This window comes from Mytilus trossulus, chromosome 6 (genome assembly GCF_036588685.1).
Source record: "Mytilus trossulus isolate FHL-02 chromosome 6, PNRI_Mtr1.1.1.hap1, whole genome shotgun sequence".
Taxonomy (NCBI): Eukaryota; Metazoa; Mollusca; class Bivalvia; order Mytilida; family Mytilidae; genus Mytilus; species Mytilus trossulus.
Window position 1 is genome coordinate 90,524,787 of NC_086378.1, and position 21,533 is coordinate 90,546,319.

Sequence of the window (21,533 nt, forward strand, 5' to 3'; positions counted from 1 at the left end):
ATCAACAAAAAGCGGTGCAGAGCCTCCATATAGCATAAACCCACTGCATTTGTATGCACCTGTCCTATGTCAGGAGCCTATTGTTCAGTGGTTGTTGTTTATTGGTGTGGGTCATGGGTATTTATTGCTTTTTATATAGACGAGAACATTGGTTTTTTAATGTTTTTACCCTTACTAATTTTTGGGGCTTATTTTGCTTGCTGTTCGGTGTGAACCAAGGTGCTGTGTTGAAGGCCGTAATTTGACCTATTCTTTTAAATTTGTGACTTGAATGGAGAGTTGATTCATTGGCACTCATACCACATCTTCCAATTTATATAGTATTCTTGCCAACTATGGTTCTAATTGACTCAAGGTTTCAGAGTTAAACAATGAATTGTCTGACAGTAGGACAGCAGATGCAAAGTGATTACTGTAAACCAACTACAACGCGGCTATTTTATTTCGCGATTTTCTTATTTACTTCATGAAGTTTAATAAGGAAAGATCCAAGGTTTACATTTTCGGGACGATTTATATTCGCGTTATTTTTCTACTCGCGAAAGTCGCGAAAATTAGTTGGTTTACAGTATTAAAGTACTTGGAAGGATGAGCTTAATATTTGAAGAAAACATCACACACCAAGAGATTCACATTTATTGCAGAAGAGTGTTAAACAAGAATATAAACAATAAATAAATCACAACCTTAAAAATAGTACAAACATACTTCACTACAAGCATACATGAGTATCAAACTTAAAGAAACACACTTTATTGAACAAGACTTACAACAAAACTTTAGAGTTCTTGTCAGCTTTATTAATTCAAATTTATAAAAAAGAGAAATGTTTTATTAGATATGTGGATATGTTGGATATGTTATTTAATATCTAAAATACACACTTTGAATTGGCCGTTTCAGAAACTAAAGCATCATGGGTAATTTCATTGTTTGTACCCCAAAGTGAAAATAACGTTACGTCATAGGTTGAATTTCCATTGTTTATAACGTTTTAAACCAATCAAAACGCTTTGGTGTACGCTTTTGAAAATATTACCCAGGATGCATTAGATTCGGAAACGGCCAATTGTATTGCCCCTTTACATTTCATGATTTAGATTTATGTTGAAGGTCTCACAGATAATGAAAATTATACAAAGTCAGATGTCAATGGGACATGATACATGTGATCTTACAATTATTCAAAGTCCACATATTTATAGTATCTAAGAAACTGAAACATGAAAAATTAACATTGAGAGAATTAGGTCAAGGTCAAATAAACCCTTCCAATTATTCTGTTCACTAAATATAGTGGACCTTGCATACAAGGTATTTATAGGATCTGTGAAAGACATTATCATGAAAATGTAAGGCTGATTAATAATTTATGACTCCTGTCAAAAGGAAATGCCTAACATTTGCGGTCATATAAAAAGTAAGAATCTTCAGATCAAAAAGAAATCTGTATACCAGATAAGGATTATGCAACTCTCCTACCTTCAGAAATGTCAAATGTTATACAAAAAGTTAACAAGGACATTAATTAACAAGCATTCCTATGTTTCTCTGCATCAGGGGAGACAAAAAAGAAGTAACAAATATAGGAAAACAAATTAAAATTTCCAAAATAATTTGACTGATTGTAATTGTTAAGAAATAATGCTGACAACTGGAGCATAAGCACAAGAGGCTCCAAGGAGAATATATCACTTTATCACTTGCTTATATGTGTTATTCAATTTGAAAAAAAAATCATCCAGATTTCTGAAATATACTATTACATACCAGCAGGCTTATTATATTAGAAATAAAGGTAGCTAAAGTATACAACTGTTCAAAAGTCATTAAAAAATAATTGAGGGAAAACCAATCTGTTTCTTTACAAACCAAAATAAAGCTTATCATGATGGTTACAAAGTATCGGAGAAATTACCATATAATCAATTAACTTGCATGAATTTTTGTGTACATTTTGACCTATATATGTCTGGAAATAAGCTCAATTGCAGCCTTAAATCATTTTAAATAGAGACACAAAATATTGCAGAACTAAACTTAGACATAAGATCATCTTAATATAAGTTTTGAAGTTGCAAATATCAATCTAAGATGATCATTTTCCAGCAAGTCAGACACTCATAAAAACATTTGTACACACCAAATCATATCATGTTCAACAGAACAAGGAATGTTAGTTAATGTACATGTGGTCACACACTTTAGAAAGTTTAGGGGCACACCAAAAAGACACTTAAACCGTGAACCCAAAACAATATTATGTTTAAAACGATGTAACCATGAGAAAGGACATATTATATGGACTAGATACATCCTTAAAACTGTGATATGAATGATGACGTTCTCTAGTATATTGATGGTTCATAAAAACATACAAAAGTAAATAAATATTGCCCTATAATTATGATTAGGTTTGATCAATTGCACTTTTTATTCTTTAGGAGTTTTGAAGTTAAAATACCTTCACTTAACCTTCATCTAAATCCTAATACATCTTATTATATCATATCTAAAACTTTAATAAATAGCATGGTAAAATGTGCATGTAAATCATAAGGCTTTATTGAAATTTTTAAATAATCCAATTATTTTATTCCTTATTTTGAAATACACTAATTTTTCGTTCCCCTGTTACAGATGACAAGGGCAAATCATATACCATATACATGTGGTCTTATTTTGATGAAATTAACATCATCTAAAACATTGTAAAGTGAAATGAGAAAAAAAAATCAGATGTTCATTCATAAGATTGTCATTATTTCAATATCAATCATTTGAAAACTTACAGTATATGAAAAATTGCAGCATTTTCAGACTCAAGACATGAAAACTAAGAGTAAAATACAAATCTGATTGCTTTTTATGACAGTGATATGCATTCCAGGAAAATAAGGCTGGATTTTTTATCAATGTTGTTTTATGTAAGACAACAGTCGTGAAATACTACTTGTTTTTTTCTGTACTGAACTTTACAAAATCAAGATACACATGGCAAATATGATATGTTCTAATTGTCAAAACCACAATCCTTTCCTATTATCTTCGATTGCAACATCATTAACATAATGATCTGTATGCCATAGAGAATAGGTAATTCATTGTCATTATTACACATGGGTTGGGAATTGCATTTTAACTCTCTGACTGACTGTAAATACAGGATATATAGGGTCTCCATGTATAAAATCCATTAACACTTTCTTACAACTGAGGGTATCACCCCAACTAGAGTTTGTAATTGTAAATGATAGTATCACACTTTCTGATTGGTCATTTGTAACACAGACTGTGATTGACAATGGTAATCCGTCCAATGGCATCAACTGTTCTATCTTGCTATTGTGGCAGTAAACAAGATTCCCATTGGAGCAAGCTATTCCATAAGATTTCCCATTCATTCCAACAAGTTCTTTGTTCCCTAATTGATTAGATGCTATCCCTACTCCAAACAAATATCCAGATTTGGTATCTCCCACATGACTTGAGTTCTTCTCTATAGTCACAGACCAGAGTGAGTTAGAGTCCAGAGATTCTGCCGTAAAGCTTGTAGAATTAAATCCCCAGGTTGTCAAACATTTGTTCTGTACACGAGGGGCCTCCTTCCCAGCAGACGACGGGGACTTAATGAGAGGTATTATGCTTTGACATTTACCAGGTTCATCAGCTGAAATTTGAAATACAATGGTTTTTATTTTCATTTTAAGTTCAATGCTATATATATATATATTAAATTTTAAATCTTTCACAAAATAATGTTGGAGAACTTTTTACTTCATTTCCTACCAATATATATCATGATATAGGAATATCTTCTTTAAAAAAAACACTCGAATATTATTAATTGATGTCAACCATTTTCATTATCACACAAATAACTTATCACAATAATTTAGAAATAAATTGGCAAACCCTATTCATGACATAAAGAAGTAAGTCATTGTAACAATTTATTTCTTTGAGTTTTTTTGTTGTTGTTTTTTTTTTGCTGTTTTGCAAATTCAAAGTTTTTATTGTTTAAATGTCATTGGTCATATTTGTACATTAACACAAGTGGATTCGACAAGAGGCTATTCAAATCCTTTCTCATACTCAATGGATTGATAAATCTAATTCTATTTTAAATATATTCTGCTTATGCATAAATATTGCACTAATTAAAGGGAGATAATCCCCTTTGTTGATTTTATTATTGTGTGTTGTATAATAAGTCTTTTCAGTATTATGTAGGTCTCATTCACTGACAATCAAACAGATACATTTAAGATCCACTTCATCAAATAACATTAAATATACTTACTAGCCATTGTCTGTAGACAAGACATTGAAGCACTTCTAAACTTTGTCACAGCCCTTTTTAAATCTTGTTGAATGGAACAGCTCCGAACTAGTTCACAATAATGTGTCCTGGATTTCTGTAAACTGCAAAATAAGACATTTTCATTTATATCTAAATAAATAATTGAGCATCAAAACGATTAAAAATTGAAAACAAAATCTTGCAAAATGAAAGATTTACAAAACAAAAAAACAATACAGTCTAAAACAACAGAAGATAATGGAAATGTTGACAGTCTGAGTATGCTTTCTTTATTTGAAACTATAACACCTATCTGCTTATAACTTATATCCACCAACATGTTGGTTTTGTTTCCCTGACAGTGTTAACTGTGTGAGTTAAACTTAAATTCACTATTTCCCCTCCATCAATAAGCATGATATTTAAGGAATAACAGTACTGTAGTTGAAGAGTTGCCACCGTCAATTGTAGATTTGACGGTCGCAAATGCAGTTTTACTGGCGACGCGTAGCGGAGACAGTAAAACGGAGATTTGCGACCGTCAAATCAAAATTGACGGTGGCAACTCTTCAACTACAGTACTGTTATTCCGATTCTAATGCATTATAAAAAGAAAAAATATGATAAAACTTGAAAAAATGTCTAAATTTGTCAAATAAAAAAAAATCCGCGAATCTTCATGAATGATTTTCGCACAAAGACGTCATGGCTAAACGTGACGTCATACAAATGAAAACTTACAAACTGGAGGTTATGACGTTACATGTACGCTTCAAATTCGGATAAAATTACATTAAAACAGCGAATTCGAGGTAGGTGTTGTTTTATTTTCGATTATATAGTAGTAATCGAACATTTATTGATTCATCAATTCAAAATGGCGGGTCCCTCCTTAGTTACGCCTGGTCAACTGTGGATTTGACGGCAACTTTTAGCCAATGAAAAAAATTGTTACATCCAAATTGCATTAGAATTATAAATGAAAGAAACTTAATTGTTAAAGATCTTATGTTGACCTCTAAATATCTTTGTTTTTCTACTTGTTTATATGTGTTGCTGCCTCAGTAAAGTACATACAATGTATCTTAACATTCCATTTTACTCATGATATATTTTGAACTGTCAAACCCTATTCTGTTGACACTTTTTCTTTTAGAAAAGTCCTGACTAAGTTATATATAATGCCTTACCAATCTTCAATCTCCTGAGTTTGTTCTGTTAATGGAGGTATTTCAGTTGCTCGACTAAGTAAACCTTTCGTATGATCTTCATCTAGAATCTTCTTACAAGACTCCAACAGATCTTCTACTTGTTTAGAGGTTTTACTGTTAACGTCCAGATGATTGTGCAGCTGAGATACAGATTTTGATTTGGCAGAGGTCAGTGATTGGATGAGAGCCTGTTTCTGTTGACGTAAAGCAGAGGTCGTGTCCTCTAATAACCTGCGGTACTGATTCTCTACTTTCTGACATGCTTGGCGATGAACATCCTGTAAAATATATAGGCAAATTTAAACAAGTGAAACTGCTAGAGTATCTCACTGATCATACCCATGCTGCAATTAGATAATTTAAATAGTGTAAAAATATGTAAGTGTTTGGACAACGGGTCATAACGCATCACACAGCTGACTTATATATATATACAACCTGTAATCTCAGAAATCCATATTATGTAGTTCCTGAGAAAGATGCTATGAAAAACTATTCATGTCATGGATGGACAGACTGAAGGATGGACGGACTGACGGATGTAAAACAGTATATCCTTTAAAAAAGTGGGGGTATAATAATCGATATAAAAATAATCATAATGTAACTTTAACACAAATAAATTCTTCTTTGTGTCAATATTTATGGGAATCGAAAAGGTAATATTTCATACATTTCAAATATTTAAATTAATCTACTATTGGAAATAAAAACAATCAATATTTTTACCTCTAATTCTTCACTTAAATCTTCCATTTTCTGACTTTGTTCCTGGACTACAGAAGACATTGTTTCTAAAGACTTCTTTGTTGACTCAACTGTCTCCTACAAAAGATCAGATTGTATTAAAATTAGTCTTCTACAATATTTCAAGTTGACAAAAAACAAGAATTTGTGTCAATAGAACACCATGCAGTGATTGCACTGTCACATTTCTCTATTCTTTAGCAAATCATTCAAAACATTCATTTGGCTTATGTTCAAAATTACCAAAATATATACTAATATTTTCGCAAGAAAAACATGCCTGGTAACATTCTTTTTGATTCTTAAAAGAATACTTCTTGGTCTACAACATATCTCAATATCAGCAAAATAACAATAAAATGTGTAACCATGGTAACTGTATCAAATCTTCTTTAAGGTACTGTTTCTCTGACTGGGGTGTTATAACTTTACAGGGCAACACCAAGAAGTCAGAAAAATCCTGATTTATAGTTGTTCTGAAAATCTGAATTATTGCATTTGATAAATTGCAGACAGTAATTAAATTGTCCTTACACGAATAATTAAAACAAATGCAGGTATGTCATTGAATATCTAACACATCAAAATAATGTTCTCTCAATTACAGCTTGGGAGAGATATTTGTAAAAGCATGTTAACAATCAGGAGTTATTAGCTGTCTTTAGCATTGTTTAGATATGTGTAAAAGCATGTTAACAATAAGAAGTTATTAGCTGTCTTTAGCATTGTTTAGTATCACAGCAAGTTACATTTACAAGTAACATTACATTGTAAAAGTATATAAAAAATGTGCATTTCACCATGGGGCATACAGATGACAAATTTTCTATCACTTTCAAATCATATGTCTAACATATATACATGTCAAATTTCTACAGGTGAAAATTGGTATAAAGATTGTATTTTTAGATTCTTGTTTATTAACTTGTCTAATACATAAAACAGAAATTCATGCAATTACATTAGTCTTAATTTACAGTGAAAGATAGATGAACCAAACCCTACATATAAATATATGCATATTATACTGCCCATTAATCTTATAACCAGATTTTTTTCTTCAAGAAATATACAATAAATATATATAGAATTAATTACATACATGACATATATACCATAGTTTTCTGCATCATAGGCTTACTTAAAAACATTTGTCATAGTAGAAACTTATGATCAGCTGCTTATAAAAAAAAAAATTTTAGTTTTCAAGAAACAATATTTTCTGTTTTTTTTTTTATTTGAATACTGTCATGACTGTAAAATCAGAAATTATTGTATGCATTTATTATTGTGATTTTGTTATTTTAGAATAAAATGTGATTTTAATTTTTGCGATATTGAGTAAAATCCTCCTTAATTCATATAAAGTATTTAAAAAAAAAGTTTAAATTATTGCAAATATAACCCTGTCGCATTTATCGCAATATTTACATCACAATAATTTCTGAATTTACAGTAAGCTTAATTTACCTTGACCTGCTGACATGCAGACTCTCTAGCCAAAACCTTGTGCCCAGTATGTTTCCCCAGACCATCACATAAACATAAATGACACACTAAGACTTTACATTGATCACAGAACACAGTGGCTTGCTCTGTAGTATGATCTTCACAGAATGCTGGCTTAGATTCACCTTCCATGTGACTTGGTTTACGTATACGATGGTGACATAAAGTTCCTCGGCGAGGATGGAATTTTTCTAAACATCTCTCACAATATAAGACAGAGCACTGTTCACAGAACCATGTGGCTTTGTTTGGAGATTTTCCGTCGCACAGACCACAGAGTTCATTAACATCCTCGGTGAATACAGGGCTATCCCTATCTGATGATTGACTCCCTAGGGACGAGTTCAGTGATAGACTGTTGCTCTTAAACTGTGATAGACTAGCACTTTGGATTTCTTGGAAACGGAACACAATATTTTCCAGGGCAAGATTTTTAGGCAAGTTGGTTAGTTGTTCTTTAGACACCTGATGTTTTTTCCGACATGAGGGACAATCTAATCCTAAATAAATAAATAAACATTTACAACAGCAGATAAAATACATTCATAGATTATTAAGATGTCTATTAACATAGACATTTTGACATTTTCTCTTTAGATAATTATGACTTCAACCACTTTAATTTTTTTCTTAAACTTTGTGTGAGAATCATGATAATCACAGAGGGTCATAAAAAGGTTTTTGAAACAGTCAAGTAAATCAAAGCATTGCCAAATCTTTGTAAAGGAAGTAATATTAGAGTTTTAACACAGATAGGTTTTTATTCAAATTGACGACTTATAACATGTATAAAGGAATAATTAAATTTTGAAGTAAAACGTCTTCTTATCGCTTGAAAGTGTTTTGTCTATGAATTCCTTCTTGAAAATGGAATTTTAAATTAAAAATTTAAGTAATGACTTATATTTTTTTAAAACAACCTAAGTGTTCACTTTTAAATAACACGCAACGAGGCTATTCAGTGTGCACCACATTTTTATGGTTATGTTTTCACTGACAGATTATTTTTTTACAGTCATTTGTTGAATAAATTTTATAATGATCATGAATATTGTTATTTTTTTTGCTAGTGGAACAATTAATAAATGTGTACCTTCCTGTCCTGATTTGACTCTGGATTGTATAATATCTTCTAAACATTTCTTACAGAGACTGTGAGAACATGGTAACATTAAAGGGTCAGCATATAGTTCTAAACATACTGGACAGGTCAACTCTTCCTCCATTCTATTGTAGGGTTCATCTATAAAATAATACATTTATATTGAGGGTGATAAATTAAGAATGAGGGTAATATATAATAATAATTTTAAACCATTGTGTCTAGCAATATGATTATTTGATTTGAAACTACCATTTTAAATATTAGCTTGTAAAATTACCTGGTATTAATATAGAATAATATAATTCCTTTAAATCATATATTTTACAGTTACAGTGTATTTTCCTTCAAAACTTATATCTTACTATATCAATTCCTTAACTGCAACACACATTCAATTAGAACAACATAATTTGTCAATTAGTTTAACTGATTTGTATATAATTTTGTGATCTTGGTCATCACACCTTCAGGCCTAAGGGCAGATAATCATCTAATTTTACATGAATCTAACGAGTACGAGGGTCATATAAATGTCATATTAATGATGACCTACAGTAATTTATGTTGACTAAATATACTAGGATCAGAATAGTTTAACCTTTAGTTAGATCAAACTAGTTTCATCAGCATCATGTTTATTTTTGATGTTCAGTTACATATTTGGAATAAACTGCAATGATGTAAATATAGATTCCTACACTGCAACAACTGTGTAAAATAATACCAAACATTGAAGCTTGGTTAGGCTCTATTTTGAGTTGATATCTCAATTCAATGAAAATAAAACAAATGAACCCAAAGTACAATACTTAAAAGATCTAAATAAGGACCCAATATGTAAAGAGATAGCACTGGTATATATTTGATAGGAGAATTCCATCCATAACATTTAACCTTGGTTAACATTTTATTTCTGGCAAATCAATTTTTGAAGTTAAAGTTCTTGCTTTTCGTTGAACCTGTATGTTGAATTTTCATTTCCACTCTCAGCTAGTCAGTTTTATTGAATTGGTGTGAAATTAATACCAAATGAAATAAGTTAAATGTAATCAAAATAACTATTGATACAGACACAACAAGTGAAACTGCGAGCTACTGCTCACTGATGACACCCCTGCCGCAAGTGGATAATATAAATAGTGTAAAAATATACAAGTGTTCGGTAAACAGGAAGTTGTCAAGTGATCAATCTGAAAACGCATCACACAGTATAGCTGACTTATATAAATCCTGAAACCAAATTTCAGAAATCCTTGTATTGTAGTTCCTGAGAAAAATGTGACGAAAATTTTCAACTTGGCTATCATGTGTAAAATCATACAAGTGATCGGAAAACAGGAAGTTGTCAAGTGATCAATCTGAAAACGCATCACACAGTATAGCTGACTTAGATAAACCCTGAAACCAAATTTCAGAAATCCTTGTATTGCAGTTCCTGAGAAAAATGCGACGAAAAATATTCATGGGACGGACAGACTGACTGACGGACTGATGGACTGACGGAAGGACAGACAGAGGTAAAACAGTATACCCCCTCTTTTTTAAAGCTGGGATATAAATATAACATAATGGATTGAATAACTGATAACTTGCAAATTTCCTTTTTTTGTTTTGTTTTGTAAAGCAAAGTAAATTTAATTTGCTTTCAGTGGATAAATAAGAAGTTGTATTCTAGATATATATACCGGTTTTATGAAGACATGAAATAATAGTTAATACTACTAGACAGTGCATTAAAAGTGACAGAATGGTATTTGACAAAATATTAAGAGTAAATAGTCATGTCATTATAGAGATGACTTATTACTATGACCTTGACTTCATTCATTACGTAAGTCCTGAACATATATATCTTAAAATCACAAAATCTGAGAATTTTATAAAAAAAATGTGACATACATTTATTTGACTTGAGTAATTCTATTAAATGGTGAAATAGTATGGTAAATCATGCACAGTGACTTAACACAGGGCATGTGACATGTTTATAGACACTTTAGTCTAAAGTTAAAGTCCTTATACTACTGTCAAGTACCATAACACCACATTATTAAAACAAGACAAACACATTTAAACTTGGTTAATGTATTCATAAACTTTAAAATAATTGTCTTCTCTTAAATGTACAATGTCCTCTGAAGACAGTGTGGAATCAAAAGCAGCATTTACAGTTCTACTTAGGCCTTATGTTTCAAAGATCAATCAAAGACAAGTGTAGATTTAAGGGAGAAGGGGAGGAGAGGAGTACCTCCTACAAAAATATGTAAAAAAAATTAAAATTACAAAATTAAATTATCTATAATTTGGTGTTACAATAAAATCCTGAAATTACTTAATCTCAAGTTTGTTATATAAAGTATAATCGTTAATTTCTCTGTCATTTCATCTTTGTGAATGGTTTTCTCATTGGCAATGATACCACATCCTTTTTAACATGTTAGAAAACAGCTATTTTTTACCTTTAATAATTTACTCCTTACCTTTAGAGCTATGCTGTGAGCTGATGGATATATTCTGAAGTTTCTCTGACATGGTCACAATCAATGAAGCACTCTCCCTCAATTAATCATCATGATATCTGAGTGTTTACTCCTTACCTTTAGAGCTATGCTGTGAGCTGATGGATATATTCTGAAGTTTCTCTGACATGGTCACAATCAATGAAGCACCCTCTCTCAATTAATCATCATGATATCTGAGTGTTACTCCTTACCTTTAGAGCTATGCTGTGAGGCCATGGGAAAATAATTCATGGTTTCCACTAACCCGACCGGGTCACTATTTTACTGCCGGGTCATTCAATTTTTAAGTGAAAAAAAAAAAAAAAAATTTAAAAAAATTAAAAAAAAAAAAAAAAAAAAAAAAAAAAAAAAAATTTTGCAGAGACAACTAAAAGTGTGTTGGAAGTATGCAAGTTTAAATTCCGCTTTAGAAACAATACATATAGATATAAAATTATGCATGGTAACAAAAAAAAAAAAAAAAAAAAAAAAAAAAAAAAAAAAAAAAAGCCTGCCTGCCGGGTCTTTAAAATTTTCCCATGTTAGGGGAAACTAACAATTAATTTTCCATGGCCTGAGCTGATGGATATATTCTGAAGTTTCTCTGACATGGTCACAATCAATGAAGCACTCTCCCTCAATTAATCATCATGTTATCTGAGTGTTACTCCTTACCTTTAGAGCTATGCTGTGAGCTGATGGATATATTCTGAAGTTTCTCTGACATGGTCACAATCAATGAAGCGCTCTCCCTCAATTAATCATCATGTTATCTGAGTGTTACTCCTTACCTTTAGAGCTATGCTGTGAGCTGATGGATATATTCTGAAGTTTCTCTGACATGGTCACAATCAATGAAGCACTCTCCCTCAATTAATCATCATGATATCCCAGTAATTCACTGAAAGTAATTTAATTTTTCACTTAATTAGAGATGTCATTTTCTGTAATCATATTTCACAGGATAGAATACTGGATCAATATAAATTCATTTCTAAATTGACAACCTGTTGTACCATCAACATGATCAGATGGCTACATGCAACAGAAAATATCTATAGGAGTCAATTCCAAAGTTGTACATAATAAAATTGAACTAAAATTGAGAATGGAAATGGGGAATGTGTCAAAAAGAATACAACCCGACCATAGAACAGACAAGAGCAGAAGGTCAACATTAGGTCTTCAATGCAGCAAGGCACCTAAACAAAAATCTATACTAGCCTGGATGATCTTGGACATTTTTACCCGGTAAAAAACACCACATCTTGAGAAATAATTAAAAGATTGATAGACAGCTGAGAATGACAATAAACCATTAGACAAGAGAGTGTACCTTCTTACTTTACATAGAAATGCATTGAAAATTGGCAGCAACAAATATGATGTCACTGTGGAATCAGAAAGTCCAAATGATATGATCAATATAATATATATGAGAGATCATGCTCTCCTCATTCTTTATAACGTTCCGTTATCATGATTATGTCCAATTCTATCATGGAGAAATGGACATTGAATATCCAGTACATTTTAGCTGGTCTGACAAATTCCTTTAGATCAAGTGCTCTTACCAATCTTAACAATTTATGCAGATGACCTGAATAAAACTTACAAGCTCATGTACATGATGTATTTACTTGAGGCATTTTTATGGAATTTTTATCATCCAATTTTTTCTACAAAATGAAAGAACTATACATTTGGATCACTTTGAGATTTCAAGGCTTTGGTATCATTTTAAAAATAAAATGAGGATTAAACATTCAAATTTCACATGTTTTAAACCAAAATTTCAAATAAAAATATCAAGGCCATGCTCCTTTGATTGTTGATGATGTGAATCTTCCTTCAATCCAACCTAAATACAACTAAAAGATAGAGAATACCTGATTTTTTCTGAATATCAAAGTTAAGTCATTTTCATTTGAATTATTTTAAATCCAAACATGTCAAATGGAGGTTTTGAATTCTGTTTACAAGGTCAATATAAATGTATCAATATTATTAGCCTGATAACCTTACCTATGAAAGTCAACATCCATATCATAGGAATAAATCAATAAATACAGGTGTTCTCAATACAATTACAGATGTATCTACAGGTGATCCTAAATCAATCTTAATAGTAAAAATTAACATACATCTAATTGTTAGATATTATCTTTAGATCAATAATAACATATTTTAAAAAGTTTGAAGTAGCAATTTTTCATATGTTTACCACATTTCCTCACTGATATCAAATTCATATATCAAAATTTTCAGCTGAGATTTCTGAAGAATTTATCATACATGTCATAGATTTATAAGAGTTAGTATTTACACATGTTACAGTAATTAATTTCCGAATACATTTGTGATGTTTTGTCTCAAAAATACAAAACAAACTTTAATTAATTACTCTATTTGAAATTGAAAACAACTGAAAAAGGCTGTAAATCATAGTAAGGTGAATGATACCAAATAATAAATCAAACTTTACTTGTTCTATCAAAAATAAATTTACAAATTTACAGATTTTTTTTTTACATTTAGCGTTAAGTGATCTAGCTAGCAACATAGCAAATTTGACTACTTGTAAGAAATTAATAATGAAAAATAATAATTGGCATAAAACTATGAGTAAGAGTCTACATGGTGGATTAATGCAATCTAAATTTAGTGGTGTCAACCGACTCAGCACAAAGCATGCAGTGACTATTTTGAAAAAAATACGTGTAAGTCATTTTAAAATGGAAATTATTTTTAGTACATGTACTACATTTACTAGAGTAAAATCTAAGATAAAATAAGTACATGATGTACAGACAGACGTACAAATGATGTATATATACAATGTTTATGAATATGAATGAGAGTCTAAAAAATCGGAGATAATGTTAATTAACCTTACAATGCAACCACCTGGAATCACACTTAATGAGGTAAAACATCTGTGTTTAGTAAAGATGTTCAATTAGATAATTAAATATAGATAGCTCAAGTCCTTGTGAACTCTCATACAGGTTTTTGCTGTCATAGGTGGTGTAGTTTGGCCACAAAGTAACATTAAAGTTTTTTCACCAACATAAATAGACCTAAACAAGTCTGTCATTTTCTGACTTAGATAAGTCTAAAATTGAAACTACATTTTTATAATAAATACTTGTTTCCACTTATCATTGCTTATTGAAGTCAAAATCAATAATCGACTAGTTTATGTCTGAGCTCTGACTGATCATCTTTATAGGATTCATCCCGATGAATCCTGCCTCTGATCCATAGTTTGTAAAAAAAAGTTAAATTGTGGACAAAGAAGATTTACATAAATTAACGATGTTTGACAATAAAATTGAGAATGGAAAAGGTGAATGTGTCAAAGAGACACAACAACCCAAGCAAACAGCAGAAACCATCCAAATACCACCAATGGGTCTTCAACACAGCAAGAAAATCTGGCAAGCTTTTATTGGAAAAGAATGTGCTGAGTTCACGAAAACCTTCGGTCCTCTCAGTCCAGACTGCGGAAATGAGAATCTGACCAGTACTTTGAAGGCTAGTGGTGGTCCCGATGACCAATGTGCTTGAAAGCACTGAACAGTAAAGATTGCTGCATTGGTTGTAGTTGATTTAACAGCTACATGTATTCTAGACAAATGATGATAACTCCAATTTTTAAAGATGAGGTTAACAATGACATATGAATTGATATTTTAATAGATATTATATTCCTGCACCTTGCAACAGTTATGTATTTTCTTGATAAGTATAACATTATTTTTCTGTCTTGAATATCTGAACATACATGACATATATTACATTGATAAATTTCTGGAAATGTTTATGGATAGAATGAATAGAATGGAACCCCCCTTTTTTTCGGCCTATCAATGCATTTGAATGGTGACATATAGTTGGAACCCCCCCTTTATCCTGGGTTGGGAACCCCCCTTTTTAAAATGGCTGGATCCACCCCTGATGTCCGCACATTTTTACATTGGTCATCAGATTTATGTGCAGCTTATTTATTTTGTACTGGTTTATGAAATTTATTATACATTTATATATATATATAAACAAACCAAAATGGGGAGCTACAGATGGCCATATAATTTTTTCAATGAGCCATCCGTGTGGAGCCTTCTGATGAAACCAACAATTACTGTCACAACTGAGACCAGGTGGTCCAGAGGGCACAGCTTTATAGGACTGCAGAGGATTAACCCCGAACAGTTGGGGCAAGTATGGACACAACATTCAAGCTTGATACAGCTCTGAATTTGGATTGTGATAAAATTTTTGACCTTATATGGGTTTCTTACACAAAACAAATGTCAAGATCTTACAAATCTATTTAAAAAATTTGAAAGAAAAAAAATTGAAAACTACTACCACCACCCTTTTTTTGCAATTAGACAAAAACCTGACATTTCATTATACATAATTTACAAGCAGTGTTAGGGAGGTAAATCTTGTGGTCTCATTTCAGAGCGATTCATACACTTAAACACAGTTATTGTTTGAAAACTACAAAAATGCTTATTTTTGGGCCCCCTTTTTTGCCTTTCACTCCTAAACTATTTGGACCATATATAACCCCCAAAATCAAAACTTACTATCCCTTTATAGTATGGAATCTTGTGGTATAATTTCAGAGAGATTCATGCACTTAAACACAAGTTATTGTTTGAAAACTTAATAAATGCTTATTTTGGTCCCCTAATTCCAAAACTATTGGGACCATAACCTTCATAATCAATCCCAACCTTCCTTTAGTGGTATTAAACCTTCTGGTAAAAATTTATAAAGATCCATTCAATAAAACAAAGCTGCTGACAAGTTATGTCCAGAAACTAAATGTGTCTTCGGACGATGATGCAGACGACCAAACAGACAATGACATGATTGATAGCATTACAATGTATACAATGCAAAATAATTGTTTGCAGTCTATAAAAATTATTCAGATGATGAAATGGACAGTGAAGATAAATTTCAATTAGAACAACCATTAGACCAGAACTGGTCTGTCATTGTTCATTAGTCTGTGGTCATGGTGGTTGTGATGAGAATATAAATTCATTTATTTGATCATCATGAATCATGATCATGTTGATAAAATATGTTTAATTTTATTATAGGATAAAACTGACAACAGATTTTGAATTGTTTTATATATGACGAAAATAGTGATAAGGTGTTGCCTGAAGATTGCAAGAAGGTCTGAAAGTGCTTACATGGCTTATAATTAGCTGACATTATGTTTAATGACTTATTTTTTCAACAAAAAATCAATGAAGCAGATCTGTTGAAGCTGTAACATCATGCATAGTTCTTGAGAAAAAAAATGATACATGTATGTACAGAAAACCATCACCATACACCTTATCGCTATTTGTCCGCCATTACTGGATATCACACAGGTTCCCATTAAATTTTGACGTCATTAAACAAAACATCAGACGCCACAATCGAAAAGTGATTATTGTGTAACAGTTTATTTCTTCCTCTGTGATATTTTATCCTGAGGATAATTTGTTACAGTAATTTTTTTCCAGGCATGGTATTTCACAGGTAGATTTGTTCCAGAGGAGTGAAAATCTATCTGTGTGATGCGGATAGTATCTACCGGTATATATTTGCCGTACAATATTTCACAGAACCTTGTGAAATATAGTCCAATGAACTAGTAAGTAAGTTACTCACAATCAATATATACCTGACTATAATTATAAAATGTTTCAAAAAGGTAGAACAAATTTGCATAATTTATCAAAGGGAGGTAATTATGAGCAATTTATATTTGGAAGATATTAATATAATTATATTCCTGAATCTATTTCATAGTGAAATTGTTTCCTTGAATCTTATTTTTTGTATTTGGATCATAATTTGCTATTGGGCTCCGTTTCCTATAACTATAGAAAAGTGATAAAATGTGAATTACTGTAAGAAAAGTTGTAACTACATCTAAAGATGCCATTATTTTTATCAACATACAAGTGTATGCTACTCTTCCCTAGAAAAAAAATTGAAATATACGAATTTCAAAGATTCTACAACCGTATTTTTGTGTCGTTTCTCGCGCTACTTTTTGCTTTGGAAGAGCATAACGCTGACTGATTTATAGATAATCATCACTGGCAAATTCGTAACTTTTGCTTTCAAATAACAAAGAACATCGACCAATAAGAATAGTGAGAAGAAAATGCAGAGAACTATAAGTATTTATGTAGCAGATGTAAGAACAGTGGCGTGACTTTTGTGACCGATTTCATAACGCAAATTTTATATAGATGATGTAATCTGCTTTGTTGTAATAGAATTCTTAAAAACAATATGCAAATATGAACTCTCGCGAGATGTTCAAACAGGTAAATCAGAGATGATTTACATTCTTGTTTTGATCTTCGTAATAATTAAGTAAGAAAATGACGTTATCGTTATGTGTTACATTTCACACGAAACAGAAGTCCAGTTATTTATTAAAATTGTTTTTGTCCTTAAGTTCTAATCATTTTCGGTCATACGTGAAACATGTGACTAACATGTGATCACACCATTACGGCCGGATGTACGAAATACTAGGTCTAAACATTGTTTTTGTTTCCAACGGGATGTTAGCAAACATAATCTGTAGACGTATTTCGTCTTGTTTAAAAGAGGAAAATACAATTTTCAAAGAGATTGCGCCGGGGGTCTATTATTTTTCCTATGTGCATAATGTTACATACGATCTTGTGTGAAAATAAATGCCCAATGACTTGACAAAATCGATTTCAAATTTGACCGACGTTTAAACACACTACGTTTCCCAATAACGATGTAAAGGGTCCTTGGAAAATTCAATCGCAATTACGTCTCTTATCATGGTGCTGATGTTCGTTGGATTGATTTTGCTTCAGCAGTAAATATTACTGGATATTTTAGGTGAATAAAGATAATTAAATGAAAAATGCATGTTAATATACCGTTACACTTGGAATGTACAAAGTTGGTAACTTTGTCACAATTTATAATTATTTTTTTCTATTCATGTTCTGCAAACACTTTTCAGAAACGCAATAAATTTGTCAAAGGAAAAGTAAACTTTTACCAGGCATGACTTGAAAGGAAGTACTTTATTGATTTTAGCCCACTTAAGTAGGTTAAAATGTGGAAACCATGTAGATTGTGTACAGGTCACAAATATCACATGGTGCCTATTTTAAAGATTTTAATTCAAAGTTAAAACTTTTTTTCTTTACTGGATTTAAAGAATTTTACATTGCCAATGATTTGGAATAAATTTTATATAACTGGAATTTCAAAACCAAATATAAATATATTTTTTTGGCCAAAACATCAAGATACAACGATTATGGTATCCTGTATCAATGAAGAAAATATGGAAAATTCTGAATAAATTGTACTAATTGTTTTCAAAACAAGCACATATTTAGGAGTTTTATAATACATGTAATACTGTTACATTTAAGATGGATTTTAAGAAAAAGTATACTGTTCAGATTATTTTAAGCAGATTTTGCAATAAAATAAAACTAAAAATATGCTTTCGGTTTCTTATGGTTTCCTGTCACTTTTAAAAAAAACTTTAATATAACATTGAAAATAGATTTTAAATATTAACATGAAGCAAGTAACACTAGTAATGGTGTTTATTTATGCCTTTTGAATTATATTGTGCAAAATAAAGAAAATAAAGATTGGTTTCCTGTTTGGTTCCTGTCGTTAAACGGTGAATCAAAATGTATTAATTTTTTCTCGAAAAACTCAATTGTTCCATTCATACTATTCTAACACCAACACAACCCATAAAATAAAAGTTAAAATTTTAGAACTTATAAAAAAGGATACAAAAAGAAACCAAAGGCCGAATACCAAATTATGGTCCATATTCATTTATATAAAAAGATGACTTACAACATATTTTTTTAAGAAAACAGATAAAACTTAACAGGTAAATACCATCCAGCTGTTAAAATTGCTTTTGTTCCAATATATTGTTATGCTATGATTTATTTGATTTCCATATGCAACATCTATGTCCTCAGACAAAACTATTTATATAGTTAAAAATTTGTAAGGGTTCCGCGGAACCCAGTGTCTCGCCTACTTTTGCTGTAAATCGCAGACTCAACAAAATTTGAGGAAAAAAATCAATAAAAATATTCCTCTTGATACTATCTTTTGATTGTAAGAAGCTTCTGTCCATGTTTGGTAAAAATCTAGGATAGTTAATGAATCTAATAAATGTTTTGGAAACTTTAACTGCAGACTGTATGTAATGTTAACTGGAAGAAAAACTAAGTCCATTTAAAAGTAAAATACGGAAAAAATGGATTAATTTTTTTACAAAATTTACTTCTGGATACTATCTTATGATCATCAATAGCTTCTGTCCAAGTTTGGTACAAACCCAGGATAGTTAAAGAAAGTTATTAAAATTTTAAAAATTTTAACCACAGAGTGAATGTAATGTTTCCCCGCAGAAAAACTAAGTCCATTTAAAAATAAAATACGGAAAAAATGGATTTATTTTTTTACAAAATTTACTTCTGGATACTATCTTATGATCATAAATAAGCTTCTGCCTAAGTTTGGTACAAACCCAGGATAGTTTGAGAAAGTTATTAAAATTTTAAAAACTTAAACCACAGACTGAATATAATGTTTCCCCGCAGAAAAAACTAAGTCCATTTATAAGTAAAATACGGAAAAAATGGAATTTTATTTTCACAAAATTTACTTCTAGATACTATCTTATAATCATAAACAAGCTTCTGTCCAAGTTTGGTAGAAATCCAGTACAGTTTAAGAAAGTTATTAAAATTTCAAAAACTTTAACCACAGAGTGAATATTTGTGGACGCCGCCGATGACGACACCGACGCCGACGGAAAGTAGGATCGCTTAGTCTCGCTTTTTCGACAAAAGTCGAAGGCTCGACAAAAATATTATCATAATCAGATTCTTCAATTACTGTTAACAGTAGTAATGCAACTATATTTCTACCTTTACTTTTTAATTTATAATTGTACTGAGATCTGAAAACAACTGACTTTTACATGTATTTCGCTTACCTTATTTAATCATGATATTATTTCACAATAACGATCTTCGAAATTATTTCTGGTTTTCTTTCTTATGTTTAATCATAGATGCAATACCCATCTATGGTTTAAAAGAATGATATTTACTTGAATATTTCATGAATTTTTTTCAATGATAATTTGTAAAATGAATCCCATTATAATACATTTTTTTTTTACAATATATGTTTAATTCAAATACACTATTATTATTTCATAGTATTTGTAAAAAATAAGTTTTTGCTAAGGACTATTCAATAGATTAACTACCCAGATAGAATTTCACGGCAAAGGAAAAAATATCCCATGGAAATATTCTCCTCAGGATAAAAAAATAACAACAACTCCTGTGACATTTTTTCCTCCGGATCAAGTTTCACCCGGATATAATTTTGCTTTACAATTGTGTACGTTAAAGGTCAAGCGGCTGGGTCAGTCGGCCGATTAGGGTAATAGCGATAAGGTGTATTCTGTCATACCATGCATACTGACGAACGGACCTTGGGTGCGAACGTGCGAGGTGCGAACATGTAGGGTGCGAAAGTATATTGGGCGCGAACGGATCTGATACCCATACTGACAGTGGGAAAGCCAGTGACATTGAAGAGTTACATGTACTTCCTTCGGGTCATGCGGGAAAGGGGACATAATCTAAAAATTTCGTGGTGGCCCTGTAACGTGTGTTAACAAAACCGTAGCCTGTGCTTCATAAATTACATTTATTAAAACAACTTATAATCCATCAGTTTTTTAGGTTAATTTTTCATTATTTTTAGAATAGATTTTGTCACACGACTGCCAAATTAGGCTTTCCCACTGTGATATTTACTTTCATGCATGGTTATGAAATAATGATTTTTTTGTTTAAATGTCATTTAAGCGATTGTCGTATAATTTACCTGATTAAAACTATACAGTCTTCAAGTTCAGATTCAGATCATAAGTTTTTCTTATGGCTCCCAAAAATTATTAAAAATTTTAGCAGCTTATCGCTAAACCGAATTGTCGTATTTTTTTCAGAAGTCGTAGTAATTAAACAAAGAAAGAATGTTTTGTATATTAAATAATTAGATGATCTGCGGGA

General features: G+C 31.0%; 1 protein-coding gene across 3 annotated transcripts; it reads right to left on the reverse strand.

The window, feature by feature from the left end:
• Positions 1-1,152: 1,152 nt before the first annotated feature.
• Positions 1,153-21,407, reverse strand: LOC134722201 (probable E3 ubiquitin-protein ligase MID2). Of its 3 annotated transcripts, XM_063585793.1 has the most exons (8): positions 21,349-21,407; positions 12,168-12,277; positions 8,864-9,013; positions 7,732-8,270; positions 6,244-6,339; positions 5,494-5,792; positions 4,304-4,425; positions 1,153-3,670 (listed from the first exon to the last, which is right to left on the reverse strand). In XM_063585793.1, exons 2-8 carry the CDS (start codon positions 12,217-12,219, stop codon positions 3,114-3,116), a joined length of 1,815 nt encoding a protein of 604 aa, XP_063441863.1. In that variant the 5' UTR covers positions 12,220-12,277; positions 21,349-21,407; the 3' UTR covers positions 1,153-3,113. The 3 variants fall into 3 exon arrangements, with proteins under 3 accessions (XP_063441863.1, XP_063441862.1, XP_063441864.1); XM_063585792.1 differs by lacking the exons at positions 12,168-12,277; positions 21,349-21,407 and adding an exon at positions 11,356-11,524; XM_063585794.1 differs by lacking the exons at positions 12,168-12,277; positions 21,349-21,407 and adding an exon at positions 9,207-9,469.
• Positions 21,408-21,533: the final 126 nt, after the last annotated feature.

What these genes read in the sequence shown, in the direction of transcription:
- LOC134722201 (XM_063585793.1), bottom strand. Translation starts at nt 12,219, where the DNA reads ATGTCAGAGAAACTTCAGAATATATCCATCAGCTCACAGCATAGCTCT. An exon ending in ATTTAAGTGAAGAATTAGAG is followed by an intron (nt 5,793 to 6,243) that starts GTAAAAATATTG and finishes TATATTTTACAG; the next exon opens with GATGTTCATCGCCAAGCATG. An exon ending in TTGTCTACAGACAATGGCTA is followed by an intron (nt 3,671 to 4,303) that starts GTAAGTATATTT and finishes TTCAAATTTCAG; the next exon opens with CTGATGAACCTGGTAAATGT.